This window comes from Cynoglossus semilaevis, chromosome 20, assembly GCF_000523025.1.
Source record: "Cynoglossus semilaevis isolate Cse_v1.0 chromosome 20, Cse_v1.0, whole genome shotgun sequence".
In the NCBI taxonomy this organism is placed as follows: domain Eukaryota; kingdom Metazoa; phylum Chordata; class Actinopteri; order Pleuronectiformes; family Cynoglossidae; genus Cynoglossus; species Cynoglossus semilaevis.
In genome coordinates this window covers 11350835-11376639 of record NC_024326.1, presented here as the reverse complement: position 1 = coordinate 11376639, position 25805 = coordinate 11350835, and the positions used below count along the sequence as shown (strand labels likewise).

Below are 25805 nucleotides of genomic sequence, written 5' to 3'. Positions count from 1 at the left end.
AGGGACATCATCAGGTACGATCTGAGGCACAGATACGTCGCAGCGTGGACCACACTGCACGACGCCATACTGGAGGAACAGGTCCACAGGACACAGACCGAGGTAAGAACCACGCCTGTTGTTTTAACGGTGATAAAACTACACAGGAAACACTGAGCAGAGATTTACTAACGAGAATATACACTTGAGGACCTTCAAGAGCTGCGAAAGGTCAGCAAAGGTTAAAGGACTAATAAATCTGTAAAGACCACAAAGTGTCATGTTGATGTACGAGATTTTTGAAGTACTTCTTTTAGAAGAAGAAGAAGAAGAAGAAGAAGAAGACGTCTTTGTTGTTTTGTTTTAGGTTCTGACAGTCAACACCACCTGTGTGGGGGGGGGGGGCTTCCTCCAGTTTCTCCATAAACATAAAAGATTAGATAAATGGTTCAATCTCAAGTCAGTTTCACGGAGCCCTTCCTAAAAAAAACAGTGTTCCTTTTCATGTTGACGATGAGGAGCCCCAGGTTTGAAAATCCTCTCTGAATCATCCGTTTGTTTTTCTAGGTGGAGTTAGCGGTGGATGAGTCCGGCCTGTGGTTACTCTACCCTGCCTTGGACACCGAGGGTTTCCACCAGGAAGTGATCCTGCTCGTCCACCTCAGTTCCCGAGACCTTCAGCCAATAAGGACCTTCCGCACAGGCCTCCGCCGCGGTCTTTACGGAAACAGCTTCCTTGTTTGTGGCGTGCTCTATGGCGTGAACAGCATGGAGCACCATTACGCCAACGTGACGTATGCCTTCGACACCCACACGCTCACACACACCGTGCCGAGCCTGGCATTTACAAACATGCACGGACACACCTCTCAGCTGGCTTACTGTCCACTGGACAAAAAACTGTACGCGTGGGACAACGGTCACCAGATGATGTATGATGTCATCTTTGCCTATTAGCATCATGGCTGGACATAAATGTGGAGTCGTCCAAAATCGAGGAGAGAAGAAATAGAACTGAAAGAAGAAGAAGCAGCTTCATCACTGTATATACACACACATACACACACGCACAGTTACACACAACAATAACACTTTTATCAGTTTATATTCCATGTGTTTATCTTACCATCCCGCCCTGATTCTGCTTCATCAGGTATGATCCCTGGTAAGAGTGGGGAGAAGGATACTGGCAGTAAAGGCAAGTTCAATGCAAGAAGAGAACAGGAGAAAAAAGGCTGTGATGGACGAGAGAGTTCACCCAGCCCTCACCAAACGACCCCTGGGATGAGCTCTGCTGCAGCTCCCCAGGCAACCCTGAAAAGCCCAGGTGTCCTAAAGGAATCGTTTTCGGGAATTCCCTAAAAATAAACAGTACAATCCTATAACTGTCCTGTCCAAGGAAGTACAGTAAATCAGCAGGGTTTGTTCTGTCTGTTTTATAAAGGTTTTTCTTTTTCTTTTCCAAGTGATCAGAACATTTCTGGATGGAAATATTCACCATTGGAAAATAGATTCAGTTGATGTGTCTGGGAAGGTTCTAAGACGTCATCCAGGTTATTTTAACCCTAAAAAAGTTCATTAACAGACAACTGGTTGTTGTTAAGACAAAGTGCAGGAAAACATTGTAGTTTCACCCAAGCCACAGAGCCTCACCGAGCACAGACCAGTAAAAAGAATGAACACTTTTGCATACAGTACTTTCCTTGACATCTTTCCATATTAATAATCCCATTATTGAGATCAGTCAAATAAAAACAGGTGTGAAACACGTTTGTCTTCCTGTTTTACCCATTTCTTAAAAAAAACAACTCTATAAACTTCAGAGAAGTCAAACATAAGATTATTGTTTTATATATATATGTTAGGCAACAACTATAAAGAGTGAGTTGAGCTCCATGTTCTGATATTTACTACAGAATACTGCCGTCTGTGTCATTGATTTTGTCTTGTGTTGAAACCAAACCACTATACTTTACCTGATAGCTCCTTTTTGCAGGTCAAATGGTGTACAATAAAAAAGAATTTTCTCCCAGCATGTATCAACTTTATTGATGATTTTGATGAAGTCCTGCCAGATACAGTATATGTCAGTAATGAAACAACGGCAGCACTTCAGCTGTCAGTGGAAGCAGGTGAATTTAAACAAAGTGATACATCATTCTTTTCACAGCTATAGGATTTTTTTTTTCTTCTTCTCTGAACAAAGTTGATGTCAACGGCTGTACTCAAAGTGAGGCTTTTCTGCGTTGTTAATTTATAGCATAATGTTTTAAAATAAACCGTTCTTGACAGCCTTTTTCACTCTCCCTCCTGTACTTTCACACAGCCTGCAGTGGACATTATTCCTAGGATTGATTTAGTTTTCCTGGAAGCAGCAGAGCCCCTGGAAGATTCCCAAGAGTGGAAAATAAGACCCAGTCTAATGCCGCTGAACCTCTGGCTGGGAAAGTTTCAGGACACACATCAGATCCATCCACAGGTTTAATGGCCGTACTCAGATTCAAACAGAGCAATAATAAAACTGCACCTCAAACAGCCTTTGGCTATCATTCCAGTCTGGTATGGTTTGGCCTGGTCGTCTTTGGATCACCTAAAAAAAAAAGATATAATCTGTTTGAAAGCAGAGCACTAAACTAAAACTTAAAAGTAACTGGGAAACAGCGACTTCTAATGGTTGGACTGCGGATTGACACTAAGGCCTCCTCTGCACACTCTTTTTTTCCAAGCACATTAGGAACTCTGGTGGCTGTTTTAAACCATAAGAAGTTCATTTTCCTCCATTAGCGTGACAAGTTTCTCCTATAAAATGCACACTAAGGCTGGTTTGTTCATTCGGGCTGCTGTAAAACATGACAAAGGTGCCGAACAGGGGACTCTGAAAGAAAGCCCCGGGCACAAAGTCCTTACAAAAGGCTTATTCTAAGGCTAAGAAAAACAAACACTTTTATTTTTTAAATGCAATGATACACAAACACATTCATCTTAGCTACAGCAGTATTCTTAATTTAACTTATGTTAAAAACTAAGTGCTATATTTACTACACTACTAGGAAAAACAAACCTGCTTGATTTGCTTACACCAAAACAACAATAAATGTAACTCATTTAACCATCCTCTGCTCCAGCTACCTAGCTATCTAAAGCTACTAAGGTGAGCTGCAAGTGCTAAGGAACATGTTTATTTCAAATTATTCTCATTCATTTTTCCTAATTGGTACACACTGGATCTTTTACTGCTTTATGACCTGTTTCAGACATGCTGCAGACTTCCAGTGACTGACACATGGTTACTGTGGGGTGGACTGGTGGGCTCAGTGGTGAGGGGTGGAGGGTGGGCATGTTTAAACCGCCAAGCAGGATGCAGAGCAGAAAGATGCCCATTCATATCGACTGCATGTTCATATCCGTAGTGTGTATGTGAGTATTCTTTGTTGGGATTCAAACCCTCTCATCTGAATGTCTGCAGCAGGGAGGACCACACACGGTGGGGGAAAGACACCAACAAACACATTCTTGTCCTACTACTGTAACTGTCGAAGTCGTGAGGACACACATTAGGACATTTGTCAGACCCTTCGGCCCAGCCTGAACCATCACAGTTACATTCCTAAAGGTGACCCTTACCCACAATCTGGGTCAGAGGAGACCTTTGAAGTGGTGACGACACACAAAAATGTCCACACGACAATCACTCCGAAGACAAATTCAGCCCAGGAACACAAACACAAACATCACTGGTTTAATGACAGGAGCGCAGTGTTATCAGTACATTCCCCACTTCCAATGAGCAGAAAGAAGGAAAAGGGAAAATGATAACAGTGAGATGTTATCATGGAGGTCATGACCTTTTGTTCCTTCATCTTGTCCAGACATTTAGGTTATGTTTTTTTCTCCTGTCGATATTTCCATATTTGGGGCTGCACAGTGGAGGAATGGTCAGACCTCTTGCCTAACACTAAACTCACCGGTTCTATTTTTAATAGTAACTGATGCTTTGATTATCAAAGGTTTTGGTAGTTTAACAGTGAGCTACAGACAAATGCGTTTCTTTATAATAAAAAAAAGAAGAAGCGCTACGACCTCCTTCCACCTCCTTCTCTGACATGTGATAACAGCCCCAGAAATAAGAAGAGAAATTAATGCAGGAAACAGAGAAAGCAAAGGTGAGATGAGGAAAAGAGAGGAAAATATCAAAGACGTAACGGAGAGGAGGAGGAGGAGGAGGATGAAGGAGCCATGGAGAAAGAGCTGATGTATAGACCAGACAGGGTCACATCTGTTATTTCACTGAGCATGGACCAGTCCTCAGACAGAGACAAAGCAGCATAAGTGAGGTATCAGTGGTAAAAGGAATGGTTGGAGATGATGCAAAAACCACAGATGAACCTCAAAGAACCTCAGATGTGAAGAAGTGAATAGAAATATAGTTTGAGATTTGAAGAATAAAGAATACAGGACGTAAACACTTTTATGTACTGTACATTAAAAGAGGAGGAGGAGGAGCAATGGATCAATCTTTTTACCAACTCCCTCTTTTTACTGCCAAAAGAGAAACATTCCTCAGAGTAATGACTGAGACCACGACTAATGAAAACGACCTTCTCAGGTTGTCCACTCACATCAGCACATCTCTCCTCAGTACGAATGCGTTCTCCATGTTCCATGAAGCCCAGATATGAGGAGTCTCAGAGCCAACATTTCAAACGTGAGTCACATCGTCCATGATGTCATCGCCGTACTCTCCTGCTGTTGTTCCTGCAGAGAGCACGCTCATGAAAGTGACATGACTGTCTGCTGCAGACAAACAGAGAAGATCTCACATTTCATTCCCACATCAACTCAAACCATTGTCCCAGACGGAGACAGGACACATCTGCTGAGCAAATCTGAGCCGTTCAGAGAAAAACTAATGATTTCAATTTGCAAACAAGCTCCCCAGGCTGAGAATAAAAACCACAGATGTTGCAGGGATGTGTTTTTGCCTTTAACCACCAAATAAAATTCACCAAAGAGCACAAACACAACTTTCCAAATGATGGCAGCCATGCAGTTCCACTGTACTGCAGGTCCAATGCTATGTGCTCAATTTGTCCTATTCACAAACATCAAATATAATAATGAAGGGAGCAAATGTAAAGAGGCCAAAGAGCGACATGAGGCCCAGGAGCCACAGGTTTGAGACCCCTGCACTCTGTAAATCAACAGATGTCTACGACAGACGTAGACTGTGCCGTCACATGATCAAAATAAAAACATGAATATATCAAACTGTGTATTATTTGAATGGCTTGGCATTTGCTGTAAAATAATAAAATATGTTTATACACAGCACTGGCTCCAGGCTAAGATCTAAAACACAGTACAGTAGGGTGTCAGCAGGCTCCACGTCTTCATCCGTTTGGTGGGGGTTTTGGTTGCAGTCAATGGCGGTTTGTCTCTGTATGTGGCCAGTGATGGATCGGTGAACAGTCCAGACTGTAGCCCGCCCTCACCCAAAGACTGCTGGGATTGGCTCCAGCTTCCCCCCAGGGTTCTGAAAAGGATTTTGCGGTGGTTACAGTAACAGCTTGTAAACGTCCAGGTTCCCTCTCTTCCTCTTGCCCTGCCTCGGGCCAGATGTTCTGGATCTCTGTCCTCCCCGGTCCATCTGCCATTTGTGTCTTATTTTATGCTTCCTCTTCGTGATGTGGAGGAGTCTGTGTAGTTCAGCTCTTGTCTGTTGGCAACACCTGGTAGGTGAATGACCAAAAAAGTCATTTCGTCCAGAATGTGGAGTGAATCTGTTTAACATCTAATCCAGAGTCAGAATGTTGTACCAACAAATTTACTGTTTTATTACAGCTTGGTCCGTGCTCAACATGCCTGTCTTTTAAATACCCTTTCCTGGCAAGGTCACCTGAGGTCACTGGGTACTGTGAGCAGGAAAATCAATAAAAACATTTAGTTTTTTTTCCAACTTCATTCACTTCGCGTCAGACGCGCCCTGTGGCGCCATTTACATTGTTCGTGAATGTGAAGTTACCGCTCAATTTGTGTCTTGAAAAAGTACAAAAAAGTAAGTACCATTACACTACATAGTATCCAGGTATGTTAAAGTTGTCAAACCATAATAGTTTTACTGCAGTATATTGTTTGGCTTAAAGTGAGAAATGATTATGCAAATTATTATTTTTTAATTATTATTATTTATGAAACTTTTAGCAGTTCTGCTTGAGTTTCTTAATGTATTTGAATCACATTTCAGTGAAAGAGAAAACCATGACACATTTAAGGACGATAATTAAGGAAAATAATTTACTGGGCATTTTTTCGTTTATTGCCCTCAGCAGCTGAAAACCTCATCACTGCCCTTACAACCAGTACTGCAGTAACTCACAACTTTATACTTCTGCTTCTCATATTCAGGTGTTTTCCCTGGCTCCCCTGGCACAGACACACTCCTCCATCCATGTCGATCATATATTTTCACATTCTGTGTATTGAATCCACTTTTCCACATCTTTTACATAATTCCCTGTATTCCAGTAGCTGCTCCCTGCCCCATTCCTCCCTTCTCTCCCCACTAACTTTCCAGTTCATGCTCCAGTTTTCCAGGCGTCATGTTGGATGAAGCTGCTCAGTTACAGATGTTAACTGTTGGAGGAGCCACACTCCTCAGACTGAACGCACCAGTCCTAAAGATGCTGTATGTGAACTCTGATGAAAACATGCTTTTAAGTTTAAATACACACTTAGTAAAGTAAATACAAACCCATTATCTATTTTATTTTCCTTCTGAGGGCTTTGGGAGAAATGAAGCAACAATATTTTGGAATTGGCAGCTAAAAATACTATTTATTCTAGACTTTAATAATTTTAATATGATTCAATTCACCCTTCATTTTCTTTCTACCACTTAATATTTTTCTGGATGAGGGGGAAACTGGAGCTGTGTGAGAAACAAAAGCCTAGCACAAGAACATTTCTCTACTGTCTCAGCAGCCAGGACCGTTAAGGTTTATAATTGTTGTCTCACTGTACAGAGAGTGCAATGGGGATTTGTTTCCCTCTAGCGATGCATTTATGTTCTTACACGTCATTGCTCTGGGAAAGATTAGCGTTTAACTCCTGTAAATGATCACTGTTTGGTTAATTATAGCAAAATGTACCAAATCTTAATCCTTACCCTAACTTGAATACAAATCTGATATTAATCCTAATCCTAATCTTGAACCTGCAAATACACTGTGTCCCACTGAGGAGCTGTAAAATGTCCCCACAAGCACAGAGTGTTCCCACAACAAAAGTGATTTAACAAAGGAAATGTAAAGTATAGCTGTACCACAAACACACATAGATTAAACAACTTACTGTATTATTTAGTGAATGATGAAAATCTGTCACAGGATCAGATACAAACGATCTCGACAATAGAAGAAAATGTCATGATGAAAACATGAAAAAAAAAAAAAACATCATCTTTTCCTCCTTTGTGTAAACAAAGCTGTGACACATCATCTGTTCACGGCTGCAGTTGAACTCACTATAAACCTCAGAAGTGAGGTGACAGCGGACGGTCCTCGCATCTTCAACGTGTGGTTCGGTGATTGGGTGTTGGACATCATCTCTTTATGTTCAGTCTTTGGATCTCGTCCACTCTGTTGTGGTGGAGTTGGAAAGAAGGAGTCACCCAGCGACCGCACGAACACTGGTCACCAAACCAGCGGAAAGAGCCCAGTTTAAAGCCACACTTAGGACACAGCAGCTGCATGGAGTGGGAAGAGGAGAAGGGTGAGGGTCAGAGGTCACGTGTATCGCGTCGGATACATGACAGATTATGGATAACACCTTGCGTTCTGTGTCTGTAGATGACTGACATTTACATGTGTGTCTCACCTGCCCATCCATCTTTCCAAGTAATGCTGGTTCCATCCACTGAACCGGTTCAATGAAGTAGGACGTACACTGGACGTCTCCTGGACAGCAGCACACACAAAGACCAAGCTATATATACACAACTGAACAAACTTTTTCACACCTATTGGTTCAAAACTCCTACTGCTGCTTTCATTAAACAATGGAATCGCAGTCAGAAACCAGAGCTTTTTTCCTTCTAGCTCTTCAGCCTTTATTCTCTTGCTTCCGTCCATTTCTCACCCAGCCTTCGCGGTCATACACAGGCTTCTTACCACTGAGGTTGCTGGACTTTTTGTAAGCAAAGGCTGAGGCTCCGTCTCCTAACGAGTGGCTGAGAATGCTGGACTGACGAAACAGTGTTCGGCTGCAGAATACAGAGCAGACATGGAGGCGTCAGACACAAGTTAAAGCCTGAATAAAAACAGGATACATTTCTATGTTGTCACCTGCATTTCCTGCAGCGATAGGAAACTTCAGAGGAGGAGGAGTGAGCTGGGTCAACAGCAAACAGCTCCCTGGGAACCTGCTCCAGCTCTGAACACAGGGAGAAAAATGCAAAAATAATAATCAGTGTAATGTAAAACAGGCACTGGTAACTGATTCAAACCATGTGTGTGTGTGTTCTTCTACCGGGATATTTCTCTGCAACCTTGTTCAGTCTGTACTGTTTGTACAGAGGACAACTGAAGTCCACCTCACAGCCTATGGCCTCATACATACAAAGCTGTTCCTCAAAACCACTGTTCACCCTGGAACACATCACAATATGACAGAGGTATGTATGCAGGGAGGACATAAGAACTGGTAACACTATGTAGTTGATCCTGGATTAAAAAAGTTAAAAGTACAGATACATATTCTATCAATATATTATTAAATTAACATTATTTATTATTCATATATTAAACTTTTGATTGTTGAGCAGTAATAACATTAACGAGGCTTTCAGCAAAATGTTCAATGTTTAATTAAATCTTTATTGTTATAGTTTAACAAGGTGAGTCCACAAAACAAACACTTACTGAACATCCTGTTTGATGGTCTTCAGTTTTTCATAAGCCTTACTAAAGCTCAGTCCATGTCTCTTCATTAAATAGGCAGTAACTATGGTGGCACTTCGACTTCGACCAGCCTGACTGAGGGAGACCCAAAATAACCAAATCAACTCATAGGATACAACAAAAATATGTCCACAACTATCACCTTCCATTGACTTGTGAAACTTACCAGTGAACAAGCACAGCCCCACCTCCCTCCACCGCCTGCTGGATGAAAGTGTAACAGTCATCCATGTGACTCAGGAGGTCAGAGGTGGCTTCATCCAAAACGCAGACCCACTTCCTGCAGAAGACATCATCAGCAGGCAGGAGGAGAGCAGGGTCAACAGAGTCCACGGACAGGATGTGAGTGACAGAATGGTTGACCAACTCATGCCTGTCGTTTAGATCGGCAGCAGTGCCAATGAACACCCCGTGGTCCACCAGGAGCATGGCTGCAGAGAGTCAGGGAGCATGGAATAACTCAATAACTGCAGAGAGTCAGGGAGCATGGAATAAATCAATAATTGTTGTTGTTGTTGTTAAAGTGACCTGTTCACACTGAAGTTCCACTTCCGGGGGATGTGCTGCGTTACAGTAAATATGATCAAGTGTAACGACAAAATTAAACAGCATTAAAAAACATTACAATATGCTAAAAAGGCCATTGTTTTTAGTCTACAATAGTGCAGCAAAATATACAAAACAAGGGATGGTTTAAAGTGTGTAGCATTTCCTAGAGTCCGTAACTTTTGTTTACAGACTAAAAGTTACATTAGTACAAATGCTACTGACCTCCTTAGCTTCGTGTGTCAATGATATTGTCAATCGTTCGGCTTCGGGCGACAAACGCCAATTGAAGAAAATGAAGTAAACACAAAAATGGGAAATCAACACCGTATAGGCGACTGAAAAATGGTGAATCGGAACTTCGTACGTCTTTTAAACAGTCCGACAGGAAACATAAATATGCGGACAAACGTTCCACATAAACGTGAATTTTTTAAACCGTTTTTTTAAAATCCTGTTCACTACAGTTGTTTTAGTGAGCTACTTTGTTATATTAACATTACTAATTGAATAGAAATATGCTAGATAAATATTCTGCAAACCTTTTTTCACACACACAGTAAACATGTCCAAAAATCATTGAAAACAATTCAATAAAACTACGTTCTAAAAAAGTTGCATTGTGGTCAGAATTATAATTATAGGATTGATTAAAAAAATTATAATTCTACATGTATGGTTGTTTATTATTAATAAACTTTATTTTTAAATGCGTTTAACAGCTTAGGTAGAAAAACACGACAGAAAAAACTAAGATGCATGAACGACGCATTCAAGATGCATGAATAGACAGCTGAAATTACAAAACTAATTTTGAAACCAGCAACAATAAAATGTGGCAGAGTTCACACACACACACGGGATGTCATTTCCTAAAATCACTGATTCTGTAGAATGTCTAGACAGCTGATTTACTACCAGAGTGCATGACTACGTGATGTAGAGAAAGAGTTTGGGTTTTTATTTTCTAATTGGATGTGAAGAAAGACTGGTGTCATCATCAGGACATGCCTCCCCTGCCCATGGCTCCTCCTCTTCCTCCGCGTGAAAACGGCCCTGAGGACAGGCAAATGTGACAAAGGGAGTTTAGAAAAGTGAATGACAAGAAGAGATTTTTTCAATATGCTTTTAGTTTGTGTACAGCAGCTTCAGGCCACTGCACTTCCTGTCAAAACATTACCAGAATCAGAGTCGTTAAGGCACATTTTAAGCATTAGATCGTTGGGTAATTCACCTCTGCGGCTGGTTGTTATCCTGATGTCCCTCCCTCCTCTGGCACCTCTGCTGATCTGAGGTTGTGTGTTTACAGTGCGTCGCAGCATGACACTACTTGTGTCTGAGGGGGGAAAAAAGACAGAGAGGAAACAATTAATATGATTCAAGAAAAAACAAGTACAACAGCAAAAAAACATCATTCAGATATTCTCAATAAGTAACTTAACTAAACTGGGATATGTGTAATTAAAAAAACCAAACATTTCTTTGTATAGTTATATTTAAACCAACAGCCAGGGGGCAGACTGGATTACCAGGGTCTGTACTTGTAGAAGGCAGTGAAGCATCATCACTCTGTTGACCCGTCAACTCTGCTTCTGTCTGGCTCTCCAAAGACGATTCAATACCAGACCTACCAGAAACACATGCAAACAATACATTAGAATTATGAATTTTGTATCCACTATTTAGTTTAGTACGGTCAACGGCAGTTTCTTTTAAGAAAAAAAATGACACGTTTTATTTTTGATGTCATTTCTGTCATGATCCAAATGTAATAATGTCCTGAGTTACTTACCCCTCTGCTTCCTGTTCCACAAAGACCTCGTCTCCATCGTCCACAGCAGCAGACATGCTAGTGGAGGCCGTTACCATGGGAACAGACTGGGAGGCCATGTTATCACCAGTATCTGAAGGAAGGGACTCGGTGAAAACCGTCACTGACAAAGACAGTCACAGTCAGGGCAGTACAACAGACAAAGGTTTGTCCTGTCAGGAGTGTGTGTGTATGTGTGTGTGTGTGTGTGTGTGTTACCTGGTGCAGCTACTTGTAAAGGTGTGGTTGGTACACTCCGTCCTCCTCCATCTTCATCGTGAGCAGCCAGGAACAGCGGAGACTCGTACATCCCCAAACCTGAAATAAAAGCCTTAGTTAAACACACACACACACACGTCATGTCATATTTGATCAACGTCAGATGTTGCTGTGCAGCAGTGATTTACCTCCTTGAGAGGCCAACTGCCCCAGGTCAGAGTGAGACCCTGAGGTCTGAGACAGCAGGTCTTCAGGAGGACCAAATCTGAACCTTGTGGACAGACCTGCTACCTGAGGAGAACTGATGGGGCAAATAGAGACGGCAGGTGAAACAGGGCTAGTAACACAGAGGCCAGTTTAGTTAAAGGCAGAATAATTGCTGGTCACTAATGTAATGTAACCTACTTATTTGTGTGTGTGTGTGTGTGTGTGTGTGTGTCTTACTGTATGGCCTCAGCAAAGCCATCAGTGCGGTGTGGCACCACCAGAGTAGGAGTACTAGGAACCATCCTGTCATCATCATCAAAGAAATGTTGCTGTAACACAAAAACACATATTTTACCATCATATATACACAAAAATACAAAAAATACTACAATAGGACACTATAAATGTCTTACCATATTAGCTATTCCAGGGGTTAGTTGAAGTCCACGCCCCACTGAGGGTCTGCGCAGCTGAGAGGACTGTCTCTGATTTAACACAGAGATTATAAATGTTAGTTTTTTTCAAAATGTATAAAATAATCATTTTAATGGATAAGAGATGGATTTATATGTTAATATTCCATATATTTTTATTTATAAGGTTTAAACCTCAAAAATCCTCAAAGGCCACAAGATGTGGCTTCAAATTCTCTGCGTATGCAAATGAGTGTACCTGTGTGTGTGGTGGTCCAAGCTCTGGTGCTGGAGGTTGGATGTACAGCCTCGGAGGGAGTGACTGCAGCGGCCTGCGGGGTTGGGGCAAGTGGGGTGTGAGAGAAGAGGAGGGTGAGGGAACAGAAGAGGACGAGGAGGCTGGAGGGAGGTGAACAGTCTCTCTGGTGGTGTCAGACTCTAAGATGATGCTACTGCTGCTTTCACCTGGAACAAATGAACAAATGAAATGAATAGTCATCTATAAGCTCATTGAAATGGAGTGGTGTGTGGAGGGAACATACAGTCGACGATACTCACTGCTCTGTGGTGGTTCAGAAACATGATGGGAGTCTGAAGACACTCTACCTACATCCTCCTCCGTGGTGGTACTCTCTGACGGAGCCTCCACTCCATGCTCCTCAGCGTCTCCGCTCTTATCATTACTCTCATCTCCTCCCATCAAACCACCGTCACCAGCATCGTCCTCATCTTCGTCATCCTCTTCTTCCTCCTTACAACAAGGGGTTGTAAAAGTTTTGTTGTAGACAATAAAGCTTTAAATGAGTGAAAACATTTTGAGCAGGTTTTTTTGTTGTTAAAAGCAGCACCTCCTCTGCTTCCTCTTCCTCCTCTTCCTGGTCTTCGCCTTCATTATCCTGCTTCATTATCTCCTCTCCCTCTTTGCTCTCACGGCTCTCGCTGTCCGTGTCGAGCACAATGACGTCTCGGGTTAAAGACGGAGCATCAGACATCTGGAAAGAGGGGACGGACTGAGACACCCCTTCCTCACCCATGTCTTCATCCTCCTCAGCTAAGACAGGGAAACTCTCCTCTGGCAGCTCCTGCAGCACAAACACACAGGTGTATACAGAGGTAAAGGAACAGAAACGTGTGTTTGCTGTTGATTTACTCACCTGAGTGCCATCCTGTGAGTCCTGCTCCTCCACCTCATCCCTGAACTCCACCTGAAAAAAAAATCAGCCATAATTTAACAAACAATAAGTGGAAGACATTTGACCAGAAACCCTTTCTATTAAATGTTTTTTTTCTCTGAACTACACTGTTCACCAGGTCCTGCATCAGCAGTCATGTTTACCTGCAGAGCCATCATTGCTTTTAGTCGTAGTTTTTTTGTGGTTGGTGTTGTGTGAGAACTCTCTGGTCTGCTCTCCTCTTCGTCGTCTTCATCCTCATCCTCTCTGACTCTCTTTGACCCTGTAGTTATTGGCAATGAACAAAAGTCAAGGTCTCCCACATTATCAGTCACCAAAGGCAGATGTAACCACTGACCCCGCGCACTAACTACACACCTGCTCCAATCAGTGAGGAGGACGTGGACGGCCGCTCCACCTCCATGCTGGACGCTGCTTCCTGACTGGTCGTCTGCTGCTGAGTGGGCTGGACAAATGCTGTGGCTTGAGTGCTGGTTGGCTGAGTCATAGAGGTGGACGCCATCACCAGGCCGGAGCTAGTGGAGTGAACGGCGGTTCCTGCACTGATCAGAACTACACACAGAGGACATTTTACACACAAAATAATTAAGGACATATTACTAATTATTAATTAGTTATATATCTGTTTCCTCTCACCCTCCTGGCTGTCAGTCTGGGTGGTTGGCATGACAGTAGCGGTAGGTGTTGGCGTAGGAACACTCGCTGGAGTCACCATAGGCCTGATGCTGGCACGGGGCGTGGACTTGTTACCAGGAGAGGGACTGGGTTTGTTGTTGGGTGATGGGGTACTTGGTGTTGGACGGATGTTTGCAGTAGGGGGCTCAGAGAGACTGGAGCTGAGGGACAAAGATGGAAGTCAATCTACACACACTAGTCTTGTTAGGATAACACTAAATGCAAAATATATATGACACAAAAAAAAATTACGGTCCAAGGTGGTTACAGTATTTTTAACCGCAGTTTGTGTTGATAGGTAGTACTGTATGAAGTATCAAATAATTACCCTCCTCTGTCCTGGGCTGGACTTTTCAATGATACCTGTCTCTGCTCAGCTGATCTGGAGGAATCAGCAGCCTAAACAAAAAAAACAAGTCAACATTTTTTTGTAAATTATATTCATTTAAGTTCAACATTCAGAATCAATTCTTGTGAAACGTCAAGGCCTGTCATAAACCGTCATCAATACCTTGGCTCCGCTCTGGTCCAGTGGCTCATCCTTGGTGTCAGAGTGGGCCTGTGCCTCCCTCAGCTCCCTGTCCAGACGAAGAAGTCGACCCTCGTATTGAGACTTGAGGGCGTTCATTCGAACCTCCAGCTCCTCCTTGTTCTGCTTCAGTTCTTCGATTTCTTTAGCCAGCTGTTCTTTGGCAGCTGCAGGTGACAAAAAAAAAGAACCTTTAACTAGAGAACATCAGAATAGTATTTTAAATGTGTCAAGTCCATGTCAAAACCTACTGATGAGTTGGTTGATTTTTGTCTTGGCACGCATAATAACTTTCAGGGTTTTTTCCTCTTTTTCAGCCATTTGCTGTTTGAGCTGCTCCTCTCTGTTCTTGGACTCATTTAGCTGTGGGAAAACAAAACGGATCTAAGAGTGTGGAAAAGAGCTAGAGCAGGACACAATTTGGACAGACGTCCTTGTGTTAGCACTCGAGAAAAAGGATTTTTTTCTCTTTTGCCAAGACGTTAATATAATTAAATAACTTTTTTTTTATTTTATGATAAAATGATGTTTTTCTTTTACCTCTTTTTGGAGTTTAGCCACCTCCTCTTGTACTGCCTGGTTAGTGTCACCTGCAGCGTTAGCGTCTGCAGACTGGGAACTCTTGGTCTGTGGGGCTTGACTGGCCTCAGTCAGCTGCTTCTGCAGACGCTGGACGTCTGCTTCCCGCTCACCAACAGTCTGACGGGACGGAGAATTTTAACAAAAGCAACAACAAGTCTCAATAATAATTGTAATAATTATTAATTTTTATTACTATAATAACTCTACTATAATAGTTGAACCTGATTTCTCTAACCTTCTGTAGACTGTCCAGTTGTCCCTGGAGTTCAGTCACCTTTTGGGACAAAAGCACAGATATAAATACACCTCGGTTTGAAAATTACAAGATTAAAAAAATAATTCTGTCCCACTATAAAAGTACTGGTGTCTACCTTGGCCTCTGCTTGGCTCAGAGTAGTCTTAAGATTGCCAACTTCCTGGTTATGACTGTTTTGATTGTTTTGGTGAGTTTGCTGGAGTTCTTTCTGACTGGTCAGATTCTGCTGGAGAGTTTCCTTTGTCTGCTGAAGCTCCCTCTGCAGCTGCTGAATGTGGTTCTGGCGGGCCTGGGCTTGAGACTGGGCTGATTTCATCTGGTTTTGAGCCTGTATTTTAAGACCAGGACAAAGACACATTTGATGACTTTGCACATCTAGTATAAATCAAACCAAATTGGCACCTTTTCTACCTGCTGAGCCTGGGTCTTGGTTTGTTGGAGGTCTTTCTGACACTGGGTCAGCTGGTTCTGATTCTGCTGCAGCTGAGCCTGGGTCTGAGACAACTGAGTCTGAATCTAAGGAAATAAAAAGTTGACATAAATGACTCCAGGACCATTTAGCTCCCTGGTACCAGGAGCCATAGCTATAGTAAGTACGTACTTGTGTCAAATGGCTCTGATTCTGTGTCAGCTGGTTTTGGACATTCTGGTGCAATTCCTTCGACTTCTGAGTCTCCTTTTGGGCCTCTTCAAAATCATGCTGAGCCTTCTGGGTCTGGAAAAAAACAAAAACGCAATACATTGTTTCTGTTGAAACATTTTGGAAGCAACAGCAGGTGGTCATGCCAGCAACTATGTGTAGGTAAATTTGGTGTCATTTCCTAAATAAATTAGAACTCGCTTCTCTGTTTAAGACAGTTTCATTTTTGGCATAAATACCATATTCCATGACAAGGAAAATGCTGGGCATCACAACCAAAAGCCAATGAGTTTAGCACATAAACCTCATGAGGTGTTAAACCTGTAGAATACAACAACCTCAGACGTTGTCTAGTCTCGTACAACGGCTGTTGATGAACTGTACTCACCTCCTGCTGTTTTTTCTGCATCTCTTCCTTCAGAGCTTTCACCTCCTCTTTGGACTTCACCAGCTCCTCCTGAGCTTTACTTAGCTGCTGTGTGAGGTCTTGGTTTGGAGCTGCTTCACTTCCTGCTTTAGTGGCAGTTTCTGCCACCAACTAAAACACAAGACAAACAAACCCTCAGTATTCATCCCCTTTTCAAGCTCCTCAGCTTGTTGTCACCAAAACGGCGGCGCTACCTTGTCATGCTGGGACTTCAGCTCCTCGTACTGGGTCTTGTAGCGCCGTCCGATCTTCTTGACCTGGGTGATGGTCTTGTTCTTCTCCAACATTTCAGTGTTCTTCGTTTCCACATCTTTCTTTAGGGATTCCTTCTCTGACGTTAGATTAGCCACAGAATCTTTGAGGCTCTGAAGCTGAGACTGTGCTGAGTTTGTGCTGGCATTAGATCTATTTCACACACCATGAAGACAGTGTTTAGGGAAACATGGATAACAATCATGTACAACAAAAGAGAATCGGTCACCGAGTGGTAAGTGTTAGTGATCAGTTTTTTTAAGTTGCATCAGTCATCACTGCACCTTGCCAGTTCAGCCTTCAGTTTAGCGATCTCTTCAATGAGCTGCGTGATGCGTCTCTGCTGGGCTTCTTTTTCGGCCGTCAGTTTCTGTCTTTCCTCCACATTTCCATCTTTTTGTTGGCTCATCAGTTGCTGCAGATACACACAAAAACACATATATACTGTATAAGAAAGAAGAAAATCCATCTGTCTCCTGTGACAGTGTGTGATCATGACATTTGCAGAGGAGGTGAGATCTCATGAATCTAGAAGACAAACGTTGTCTATAAATCTCCAAGAAAGCAGCTACAGTTGGCCCTCAACTATGAATGAATGTGACCATAAAATAAAATCAAGGCAAGGACGAAACCCTAAAACATACTAGCTTTAATATAAACAAATTAAACAAAAACAGCCAAAAAAAAGAGCATGAACAAACCTGACACACCAGACTGACCTGTGCTTTGACCTTCCAGTGCTTGACATCTTCTTCCAGCAGCCTTTTATCAGCCTGCAGGCTACCATTTTTCTCCAACAGCATGGACAGAGAGTGATGCAGCGGGTTGATGTCTGACTGAAGCTTTGTCACCTGACAAAACAGAAAGGTCAGATGTGAGAACAACATTTGAGATGTAAGATAACATTACATTTGTCTTCCATAATTCTCTTCTCTCCAAGTTTTCGGTTCGTAGTGATGAGTGTGACCTCATTAGAAACAGACTATGATTTTCTAAAACTTTTTTTAAGACATGCTGATCTTACTTTGGCCTGTGCTTGTAGCAGCTCCTGCTGTAGTTTTTCTCTGTCAGTTTTCAGAATCCTGTTGGTTTCCTGCAAAGCATTAATGCTGCTCATCTTCTTCAGCTGTTCCTCCTGCTGTGACAGAGTCTTGGCTGTAATCTGGGAAGTAGAAGAAGGCACAATAGTTACCTAAAAGTAATGAAATTATCAGTGTCTTCTAAACTCTTGTACATTCAGATGGACCAGTTGTCCATGACAAATCTTTCCTCTTACCTGCATTTTCTTCCTCTCAGCATTCAGAGCTTCCTGTAGCTCCTTCAGTTCCCTGCCCTGGTGCTCCACCTGCTGTTTGTAGCGAACAGCTTTTCCCTCTGACACCTCACACCGAGCCAGAGCGATCTGTTCCTCCTGTCGTACAAACCTACACAAGAAGCAAAGTTGCTCAAATCAATGTTGCCGAGACACACCTACAGCTTAACTTCATCATTTAAAGTTGTACTGACTATTCTTTGGATGGTTTACATAGACTTCATCTGCTTAAAGACACATGCACCCAAATCACTGCAGTTTTACCTGAGGATTTCAAGTATCTGTTCTGTGCTTTTTCCTTCCTCGCTGAATGACACGTCCGGCTGCTGCTGCTGCTGCTGCTGTCGACTCCTGGAGGCGATTTCATCCATTTGCTGGTGTAAAAGAGTATTCTGTTTCTCCAGCTCCTCACAGCGATGACTCTGAGTGGACTGTTCCTCCTTAAGAGTCAAAGGCCAATAAGATGCAATTAAATCTCTGACTTTTTTTTTAAATATTATTGAAAGTGGAAAATACTGCTTTAAGGTCAACATCCTCAAGGGAGTCCTGTCACCTTCAGCTCTTTCTCCAGTGCGTTCCAGGCTGCTGTTTTCTCCTGCAGTACAGTGTTGGTGTTGTTTAGCTGCTCCTCCAACTCTGTCTTTTTTTCCAGGTCCTGTTGAATTCGTTTCTTCAGCTCCTGCAGAGCCTCCACGTCAGCAGCATGAAGCATCAACTCTCTCTCATACTTGGAATGAGCCTCTCCTGCCAGTTTAGTCTGAAAGCAGAGATTCCTCAGCGTAAGTCACAGCTTTTTTCCCCACATTCACATAATTTCCTGAGACATGTGCTACATGCCAAGTGTGTGATGTTCATTAACCTGCAGCAGACTCTCCTGTGTGGCCTTTTGCTCCTGTGTTAGGGCAGCAGCTGCCTTCTCCACCGCCTCTTGCTGCTCAGTCTGACTCTCCTTCAGCCTGCGCTGCAAGTCAGCCACCTGGAAACAAGACGACAAACAGACAGCTGCATTAGGTAAAGGATATTTAAATGAGAGTGAATAATTATATAATTACATAAAATATCTCACTGAGCATCAGCCAGTACCAACACTGTACCTGGTGAGAACACTTACTTGTTTCTCCAGCGACTCTCTGGCCTTTCTCTTTTCCTCTTGCTCCTGCTGTCCCTTTTTCTCCACCTCTATAATCCTCTTCTCCAGCTGATTCTGCACCTCCTTTGACTCCTTGAGTTGGATCTCCATGGAGGCATGAATCTAAATAGTTGCATACATTCAAAACAAATAGATTCATTTTTGGGACTGGACAATCGTGTATATCAACCACAAAGGGCCATCCTACCTCCTTTTCTTCCTTCACAGTATCTTCCAGGGCTAGTACCAAAGCTCTGTACTGCTCCACACTAGTATTAGCAATCTTCAGCTGTTCTTTGAGTTCACTGTTTTGCTCCTCAGCAGTGTGCAGAAGACCCTTAACCTCCGCTAGTTCCAGCTCTGACTGACTGGAGTCCTGGGTGGACTGTTGGGAGGAGGCTGGTGGAGCTTGAGGGCGTCCTGAGTGTGAAGAAAAATATCATTTGTGTGAAATTATTCTGTATGAGAAACAGTGATCACAATCATGAAAGTATCCTTCAGTTCAACAGTCATTTACCCCTCAGTGGAGCTCTGAGGGCTGCTGCCCTGGTAGCCACAGGGGTGGAGGTGTTGTTTGCAGCATCAGAGGTCGAAGTGGAGGCAAGCTGGGCCTTCAGTGCTGCCACCTGCTGTTCAGAACTACGCAACAAGTCCCTGGTCTTCTGGTGCAAGACGTTCTGAGTTGCCAGCTGCTTTTTTGCTTCCAAGAGTTGAGCCTGCAGAGTTATATATAAAAAAAGCTTTTCACTAAAATATCTGCACATTCATGAGCAGCACATACTTAAGATCAATATAAATATTTTGGCGTTGAACCATTTATACTCTACATACATCCATTGTCCGTCCGAGTGCATGTCTCTGTGCTACTTCCTGGTCCAGCTTCTTCTTCAGGGTAGCCAACTCTGCCTCCAGATGATCAATCTTGTTATTTAGCAGCTGTCGGGTCTCAGTCTCTGTGCGCTCCATGGTCAACTAGACAAAAATAGAAGGTTAAGGAAAAAGATGCAAAGGCATTTCCTAATATATGCTATTAACAGTTCCCCTAAATTTATCTCCAGTTTTCCATTTTTTCCCCCATTGTTTTTTCACATCTCTAATCTAACCCATTCTGATAACTTTGACCATTTGTAGAACCATTTTCAGAACTCGATACCTGTATAGTCTTGAGGTTGATGAGCAGCAGGTTCTGGTTTCTTTGCTCGGCCAGTATGGCTTCTTTTTCTCGAGTCAGTCGACTTTCAGACTCCCTAATGATGTCTTTTTCTTTGGTCACGTTCTGAACACGTGCCTACAAAAAAAAAAAAACACAAACAAAATGCTTTAAAGCAGTTAACTCAAAATACATGATTTATTGGACTGAAAAACAATGTTTTCTTAAATCTAGCCTGTGCTATACATTATAGTACCATCCTGACAAGAAAACACACGTTCATACAAATGTCATGACTTTTTGTTTTACTTCTGCGACAGTCTAAGGTCCACCTTGACCTCCTCACCTCCTCCAGAGCCAGTTTAGCTGTGGCCTGTTGCAGGTCCTGTGTCATTGTATGAATGGCGTGTTCGTGTCGCTGGATTAAAGCAGACATTTTCTGGTTTCTGTCCTGAAGGGCAGCGTTCTCTCTGCGGTAGGCAGATACAGTCTCTTGGAGTATTTCATACCTTATAAATAAAAACAAAAAATAAGGAACATATAATTATCTCAGACAAAACAAAGGCAGGCATCTTTAGTCCCTTTTACTATTTTATTGCTATTAAGTATTAGGTTTTCCATAACTTTACAGTCAAGATTATTTTGACATCATTATCCATTTAATGTACCTCTTGTTGCTAAACTCCAGCTGAGCAGTCATCTTGGCCTGGCTGGACTGGAATTCATGTATCTGTTTCTGCAGCCTGTCATTAGTTTCATTCAACATCCTGTCATTTTCTGCCTTCTCCTTTTTATACACAGTGAAGGCATCGTTGAGCTGCGAGTGTAAAGACAAAACCTTCAGTCAGAGCAGGCACAGAATTTCTCCTTTAACCTCTCACGAATATGAAGACAGTCACTTTTTTTTTTTTTTTGAGTGCATGAGTGTACTCTACCTGTTTTAAAGCTGCTTTAGTCTGTGCACTCTGTCCCGACTCAGCAGCAGCAGCTCGTTGAGGAGTGGAGCGAGTCACAGGAACTGATCCACGAGCAGACGCAGGTTGAGGTGTCGTTGACTCCAGACCTGCATACACACATTAAAGTCTCCAGTTCATCAATTCCATCAACACTGTGGACTGGTCAGGTGCATGGACAAAGAGCACTCTGAGTCACCTTGCAGTGGCAGGCTGAAGCCAGTGCTCTGTGTTAACAGAGCCTTGTACATGTCTCTCTGCCTGGCACTGGAGTCAGCCAGCTGTTTCTGCTGGTTCTTCTGTTCTCTCAGCTGCTCCACTTCCTTCTGGAACTTATCCACACTGGCCTCCAGCTCAGACACACTGCAGGGATGCAAATATGGTGGAGAAACTGCAAATAAGTTCCCTTTTCCAAAAGAGCTGTACACAACAGCTACATTCTACATGGCAGGTCACCACAATCTGGGTCTAGGAAATATAGGGATTTATACAGATAACTGACCACAGTGTAAAATGTAGCATCGCAACTGGAATTTAAGTTCCAAAAATGTTTTTTTAAATGTCCCCACACACCAAAACATCTCACCGTTCAGATGTGGCTCGTTCTTGCAGACCTTCTTTTTCTTGCTCCAGGTCCCGCAGTCTTCCTAACAGGTTTTGGTTCTGCCTCTGTAGCTCCTCCACACTTCTGAAGGTGAACTGGTTTGAGCCAACTACCTCTGTGGTGCTGGAAATGTCAGCAGAGCTGCTTTCACTCCGGTTCACAGGATTTCCCCTGGTTTCCTCCAGCTCCACCAGAAGAGCACACACCTGGGACACATACAGACAAATTCATTACGGATGTGATGTGAAGTTTAATATTTGTTGTCAGTGAAATGTTTTTTGTTTGTTTTTTATCAGGCCTGCAGCAGGAGACTGAGTTTGATGATATGTACCTGTGAAGATGTATCATCCAGCTGCCTCTCCGTCTTCAGTTTCTCTTTCTCCAAATTTTCATAAAGCTGCTTCAGCTCTTCTTTTTCCTTCTGCAAATTGTGGATCTCCTGTTGAGAAAGTGGTAAATAAAAATTTTGATGTCGCCTGTAAAAACATTCAACCCAAATTCACCCATAAATTTTCACAGACCGCTCGAGCCTGTTCCAGTTTGTTGCAGATGGAGGCCATGGATCTTTGAATGCCTTCATATTCCTCTCGCTGGCGCTTCAGAACAGGAGCTTTGGACTCCACCTCCTGGACAATCTCATCCAAGACTTTGTTAACTCTTCTGCTCTCCTGTTTTTCAAGTTGTAGCTGCGTCTGACAGTCTGCATAGGCGTTATACAGCTAGACATAAATACAGAGACAAGGAGTTGACACGTTCAATACGACACAGAGACAGTTTGAAGACAATATGGTGCAGTGAAAACAAAGGTTTTTTTGTACTGCAAAAGTTAAAAAGCCAAGTGATTTCTACAGTTCCTTCAGATGATGAAATGATGAATTATTTTGACCTTAAATAGTTGATAAACCTACATCAAAGAACTTCATTCCAGGTTTGACAATCGCAGCAATGGCTGCTGCTGATGGACACATGACGTTCAACTGCTCCTCTGTCACTGCAGGTCCACCTGTGATAACACACACACACACACACACACACACAGAGTGTTAACGTAACCCTCATACTTGTTAATTTTTCAAGAACTTAACTATCTGAGTGTTCTTACAGCAGTGTTTGCCTGCAGCCTTCATTGTGGCATTTTCCAATTCCTTCTCCATTTTCTTGAGTTTCTCGCCGAGCTCTGCTTCCAGCTGCCTCTTTACTTCCTCGCCCTCCAGAACCTTTTTCTCCAAAGATTTGGTTGCTGCAAAGACATGACATCAGTCACAGATGAAAATCCCTTGATGACCATAAATGTTTGCATAATATGTAATAATCAAGAGAACAACAAAACGCCCTTGTCATAAAAAATACAGTATTTAAGGAGGTATTTTTTTCTATGTAAAACAAACACTGAAATCTGAGTCTTACCTTCCCCTGCTTCTTTCACCACCTTGCTCAGACCTTCGACAGCTCTGCTCAGTTCTTGGTTCTTCTTCTCCATATCTGTTGCTGCCCCCTGTAGGAGACCAGACAAGCACGTAAATATGATGGGGAAAACTTCTCAAGAACAAAAACGTACTGGTACTATTTTATGTCTTCTTAAAAATGTTACTCTCAGGGCATTTTACCTTGTAAAGTGAAGACAATTTGACATGAGCGTTGAGCTCATTCCTGTATTTCTCCTCCATGGCTAACCGTTCATCTTTAGCCTGTAAAAGAATGCATTGCACAACACTTGTAAAAATACAAACAAAAAAACACACCGTTAAATCTTAACAGTGACTTTTATGTTGCTGTTACATTGTAGTTACCTGTTTGAGTTTGTTGTTAAGGTCTTCTGCTCTTTTAGTTTGACTCTCACAGGTTTCTGTCAGAGACTCCAGCCTATTTTTCAGTGTGATCATCTGAAAAAGACAAAGTCGTGGACACAAGGCCAGATTATTCTGATGGTTCTTGAGACATATTAGTGAAAAGAAAATTACACAGCACAAGCTTAAAAACTGTTCTCTTTAAACCTATTTTTGTGCATCACCTGTTCCTCGCTGTTCTTCAAATTCCCCTGAAGCTCTAGTGTCTCTTTGCCTTTGTCTTTACTGATGTTCAGCACCTCATCACTTTTGGTCTTCAGTTCAGCAGTTAACCACTCGATTTTCTTCTCAAGCAGCTCTTTCTCCTGCTCAATACGCTTCTCACGGTGCTACAAGGCAAATCACAGACTTTGAGACTTGCATGGGAACTGGAAAAAATAAGTTTTGTTGATTTCCATGTATTCTGATATGTACCTGTACAGAGGTTTCTGATGATTGAATGTCATCCAGTTTCAACTGCAGCTCCATCTTCACCTTGTTCGTCTCCGTCAGTTTTTCATTCAGACGTTTGACGTTCTCTGTAAACAAAGAAACCTGGTTAGTAATATACTAATTATACTACATGTGTTTTTATTGTCCCTCTTTCAACAACAGTATGTGTTTGGGTTTCCAACATCTTACCAGTAAGATTCTCCACCTCTCGAGTTCTCTTCTCCAGCAGCCTGGCCAGCTCATTCTTTTCGGTCTCAATCTCAAACTTGGTCTTTGTTTGCTTCAGACACACACAGATCAGATTTTCACAGTTCATCCATCAAATTCTGATCGTTTTAACAGAAATTACACAGTGGTAGTGCCTACTGTGTTCTTGTGTCCCTAATGTGAATAAGCAATAATCCCTATGACTCTTATTACCTGCTGCTGTGTTTTTTCTTGGAATGTCTCTCCCTCAATTCCTTTCACAGTGTTCAGCTCATCATCTGCAAAAGTCAAAGTAGGAAAATCAGACACTTGGCATCAGACATCACAATGACAAAGAATTAAAAAAGCAGCAAACCAGTGGTTCAGTTAAATAGCGGAGGATATAAAAAAAGAAAATTTAAAGTGCAAATTTAAATTATCTTGGTCTTGGTCTGTGAACAAATTCTTAATTTTATTCTTAAAAGATTTGTGCAGGTAAGAAGAACTTACTGAGTTTCTTATTTTCCTCCTTTATTGTCTGCAAGTCTTTGGTTGTGGACAGGGTACGTTCCTGGCTCTCCACCAGTCTCTTCTCCATGTCAAAGTACTGCTGCTCTGTAGGTCGAGAGATCATACAACAGAAATACAAAGGTTTAGGTAATTCCCACTACTTTTGTTAATTTTTGAAAACAATATATAGTTTGAAACAGTAGCAAAGATTATACGAAAAAAAGTAGATGTTTCTGAGAATTGTCAACAAAAGTATTTGTTGGATGACATATACGCATACGTCATATTATTTACAATTAGAACAAAATAAGTAAAAACACTGCAAAATGTTTGTGTCATCAGGGACACATCTAGGGACACATACGTTATTGGAGTTAGCGTTAGCACACAATCAAGTGTCCCTAGAAACGAAACACATATGGATGACATATGTAAATGTGATATGATGATACTCTGAAGGATATCATTTGTTTATCCTGAAGGCACAACGTCTAAACCCCTGATGCTAACCCTTCACTTACCGCTGTCCGCCTTGTATCGTTCATGGTGCGTCCTCAGAGCCTCGTTAGCATTCTGCAACTCTGTTACAAACTTCTCCAGTTTATTCTGGACGCCTTTGGGCAGTTTGTTTACCTCCGTCCGCTCCAATGCCTGCAACAGGACGGCCGCCATCTCCACTCGCCTCTGCTAACAAATTTAACTTCAAACCAATTGCTGGTAAAATTATTTGGAACAAATTCGTATAAATCAGGCGGCGCGATGATCGAGTTTGTCTAATAGAAATACGTGCTCTTACTTTGTTGCAAATTGTGGCAGACTACACGCATACGAATGTTGTACTGCCCCCATACGGTCATATATAGATAACAAATATGAGCCGCATTTACCCATTTTAAATTAAACAATTATTTTCAAGTTTAAGTTTTCAAATTTAAATAAACATCACTAACTATATAGGTACTTTACTCGAAAAAAAAAATGCTTTCATGAAATTTTA

General features: G+C 42.2%; 3 protein-coding genes across 4 annotated transcripts in view; 1 reads left to right on the top strand and 2 right to left on the bottom strand.

Annotated features, from left to right (window-relative positions):
* Positions 1-7306, top strand: part of olfml2bb (olfactomedin-like 2Bb) — a 13038-nt gene extending 5732 nt beyond the window's left edge. The window contains exons 9-10 of the mRNA XM_025052446.1: positions 1-102; positions 547-7306. The exon at positions 1-102 is cut by the window's left edge and continues 40 nt beyond it. Of these exons, the coding sequence (XP_024908214.1) occupies positions 1-102; positions 547-936 (492 nt within the window). The 3' untranslated portion in view covers positions 937-7306. The remainder of the gene's footprint in view (positions 103-546) is intronic.
* Positions 6283-9969, bottom strand: dusp12 (dual specificity phosphatase 12). The gene is made up of 8 exons (XM_008334690.3): positions 9708-9969; positions 9103-9367; positions 8898-9011; positions 8506-8624; positions 8322-8409; positions 8148-8239; positions 7855-7934; positions 6283-7723 (listed from the first exon to the last, which is right to left on the bottom strand). Exons 2-8 carry the CDS (start codon positions 9363-9365, stop codon positions 7580-7582), a joined length of 900 nt encoding a protein of 299 aa, XP_008332912.1. The 5' UTR covers positions 9366-9367; positions 9708-9969; the 3' UTR covers positions 6283-7579.
* A 189-nt stretch (positions 9970-10158) lies between these two features.
* LOC103396557 (nucleoprotein TPR-like) lies at positions 10159-25638 on the bottom strand. Of its 2 annotated transcripts, none has more exons than XM_008334688.3 (55): positions 25330-25638; positions 24809-24913; positions 24533-24597; positions 24302-24392; positions 24095-24198; positions 23845-24009; positions 23624-23716; positions 23441-23521; positions 23241-23328; positions 22936-23073; positions 22742-22836; positions 22355-22552; positions 22165-22272; positions 21816-22039; positions 21429-21592; positions 21212-21339; positions 20945-21093; positions 20623-20785; positions 20280-20414; positions 19958-20098; positions 19644-19842; positions 19335-19546; positions 19109-19249; positions 18857-18973; positions 18551-18754; positions 18262-18437; positions 17962-18109; positions 17710-17847; positions 17405-17536; positions 16970-17100; positions 16628-16838; positions 16395-16544; positions 15968-16081; positions 15778-15882; positions 15482-15694; positions 15346-15384; positions 15069-15227; positions 14780-14891; positions 14511-14695; positions 14328-14398; positions 13961-14160; positions 13682-13876; positions 13468-13586; positions 13286-13336; positions 12980-13213; positions 12690-12882; positions 12391-12596; positions 12132-12203; positions 11956-12047; positions 11700-11812; positions 11512-11610; positions 11275-11416; positions 11012-11109; positions 10717-10818; positions 10159-10538 (listed from the first exon to the last, which is right to left on the bottom strand). In XM_008334688.3, exons 1-55 carry the CDS (start codon positions 25478-25480, stop codon positions 10483-10485), a joined length of 7515 nt encoding a protein of 2504 aa, XP_008332910.1. In that variant the 5' UTR covers positions 25481-25638; the 3' UTR covers positions 10159-10482. The 2 variants fall into 2 exon arrangements, with proteins under 2 accessions (XP_008332910.1, XP_008332911.1); XM_008334689.3 differs by having other exon boundaries at positions 11275-11386.
* Positions 25639-25805: the final 167 nt, after the last annotated feature.

Coding starts and splice junctions, on each gene's coding strand:
- dusp12 (XM_008334690.3), bottom strand. CDS start 9,365: ATGCTCCTGGTGGACCACGGGGTGTTCATTGGCACTGCTGCCGATCTA. Junction 9,012..9,102: donor GGGGCTGTGCTTGTTCACTG/GTAAGTTTCACA, acceptor GGTCTCCCTCAG/TCAGGCTGGTCGAAGTCGAA. Junction 7,724..7,854: donor TTGGAAAGATGGATGGGCAG/GTGAGACACACA, acceptor CACTCCATGCAG/CTGCTGTGTCCTAAGTGTGG.
- LOC103396557 (XM_008334688.3), bottom strand. CDS start 25,480: ATGGCGGCCGTCCTGTTGCAGGCATTGGAGCGGACGGAGGTAAACAAA. Junction 23,329..23,440: donor AATTGTCTTCACTTTACAAG/GTAAAATGCCCT, acceptor GGTCTCCTACAG/GGGGCAGCAACAGATATGGA. Junction 12,048..12,131: donor CCCCTGGAATAGCTAATATG/GTAAGACATTTA, acceptor TTTGTGTTACAG/CAACATTTCTTTGATGATGA.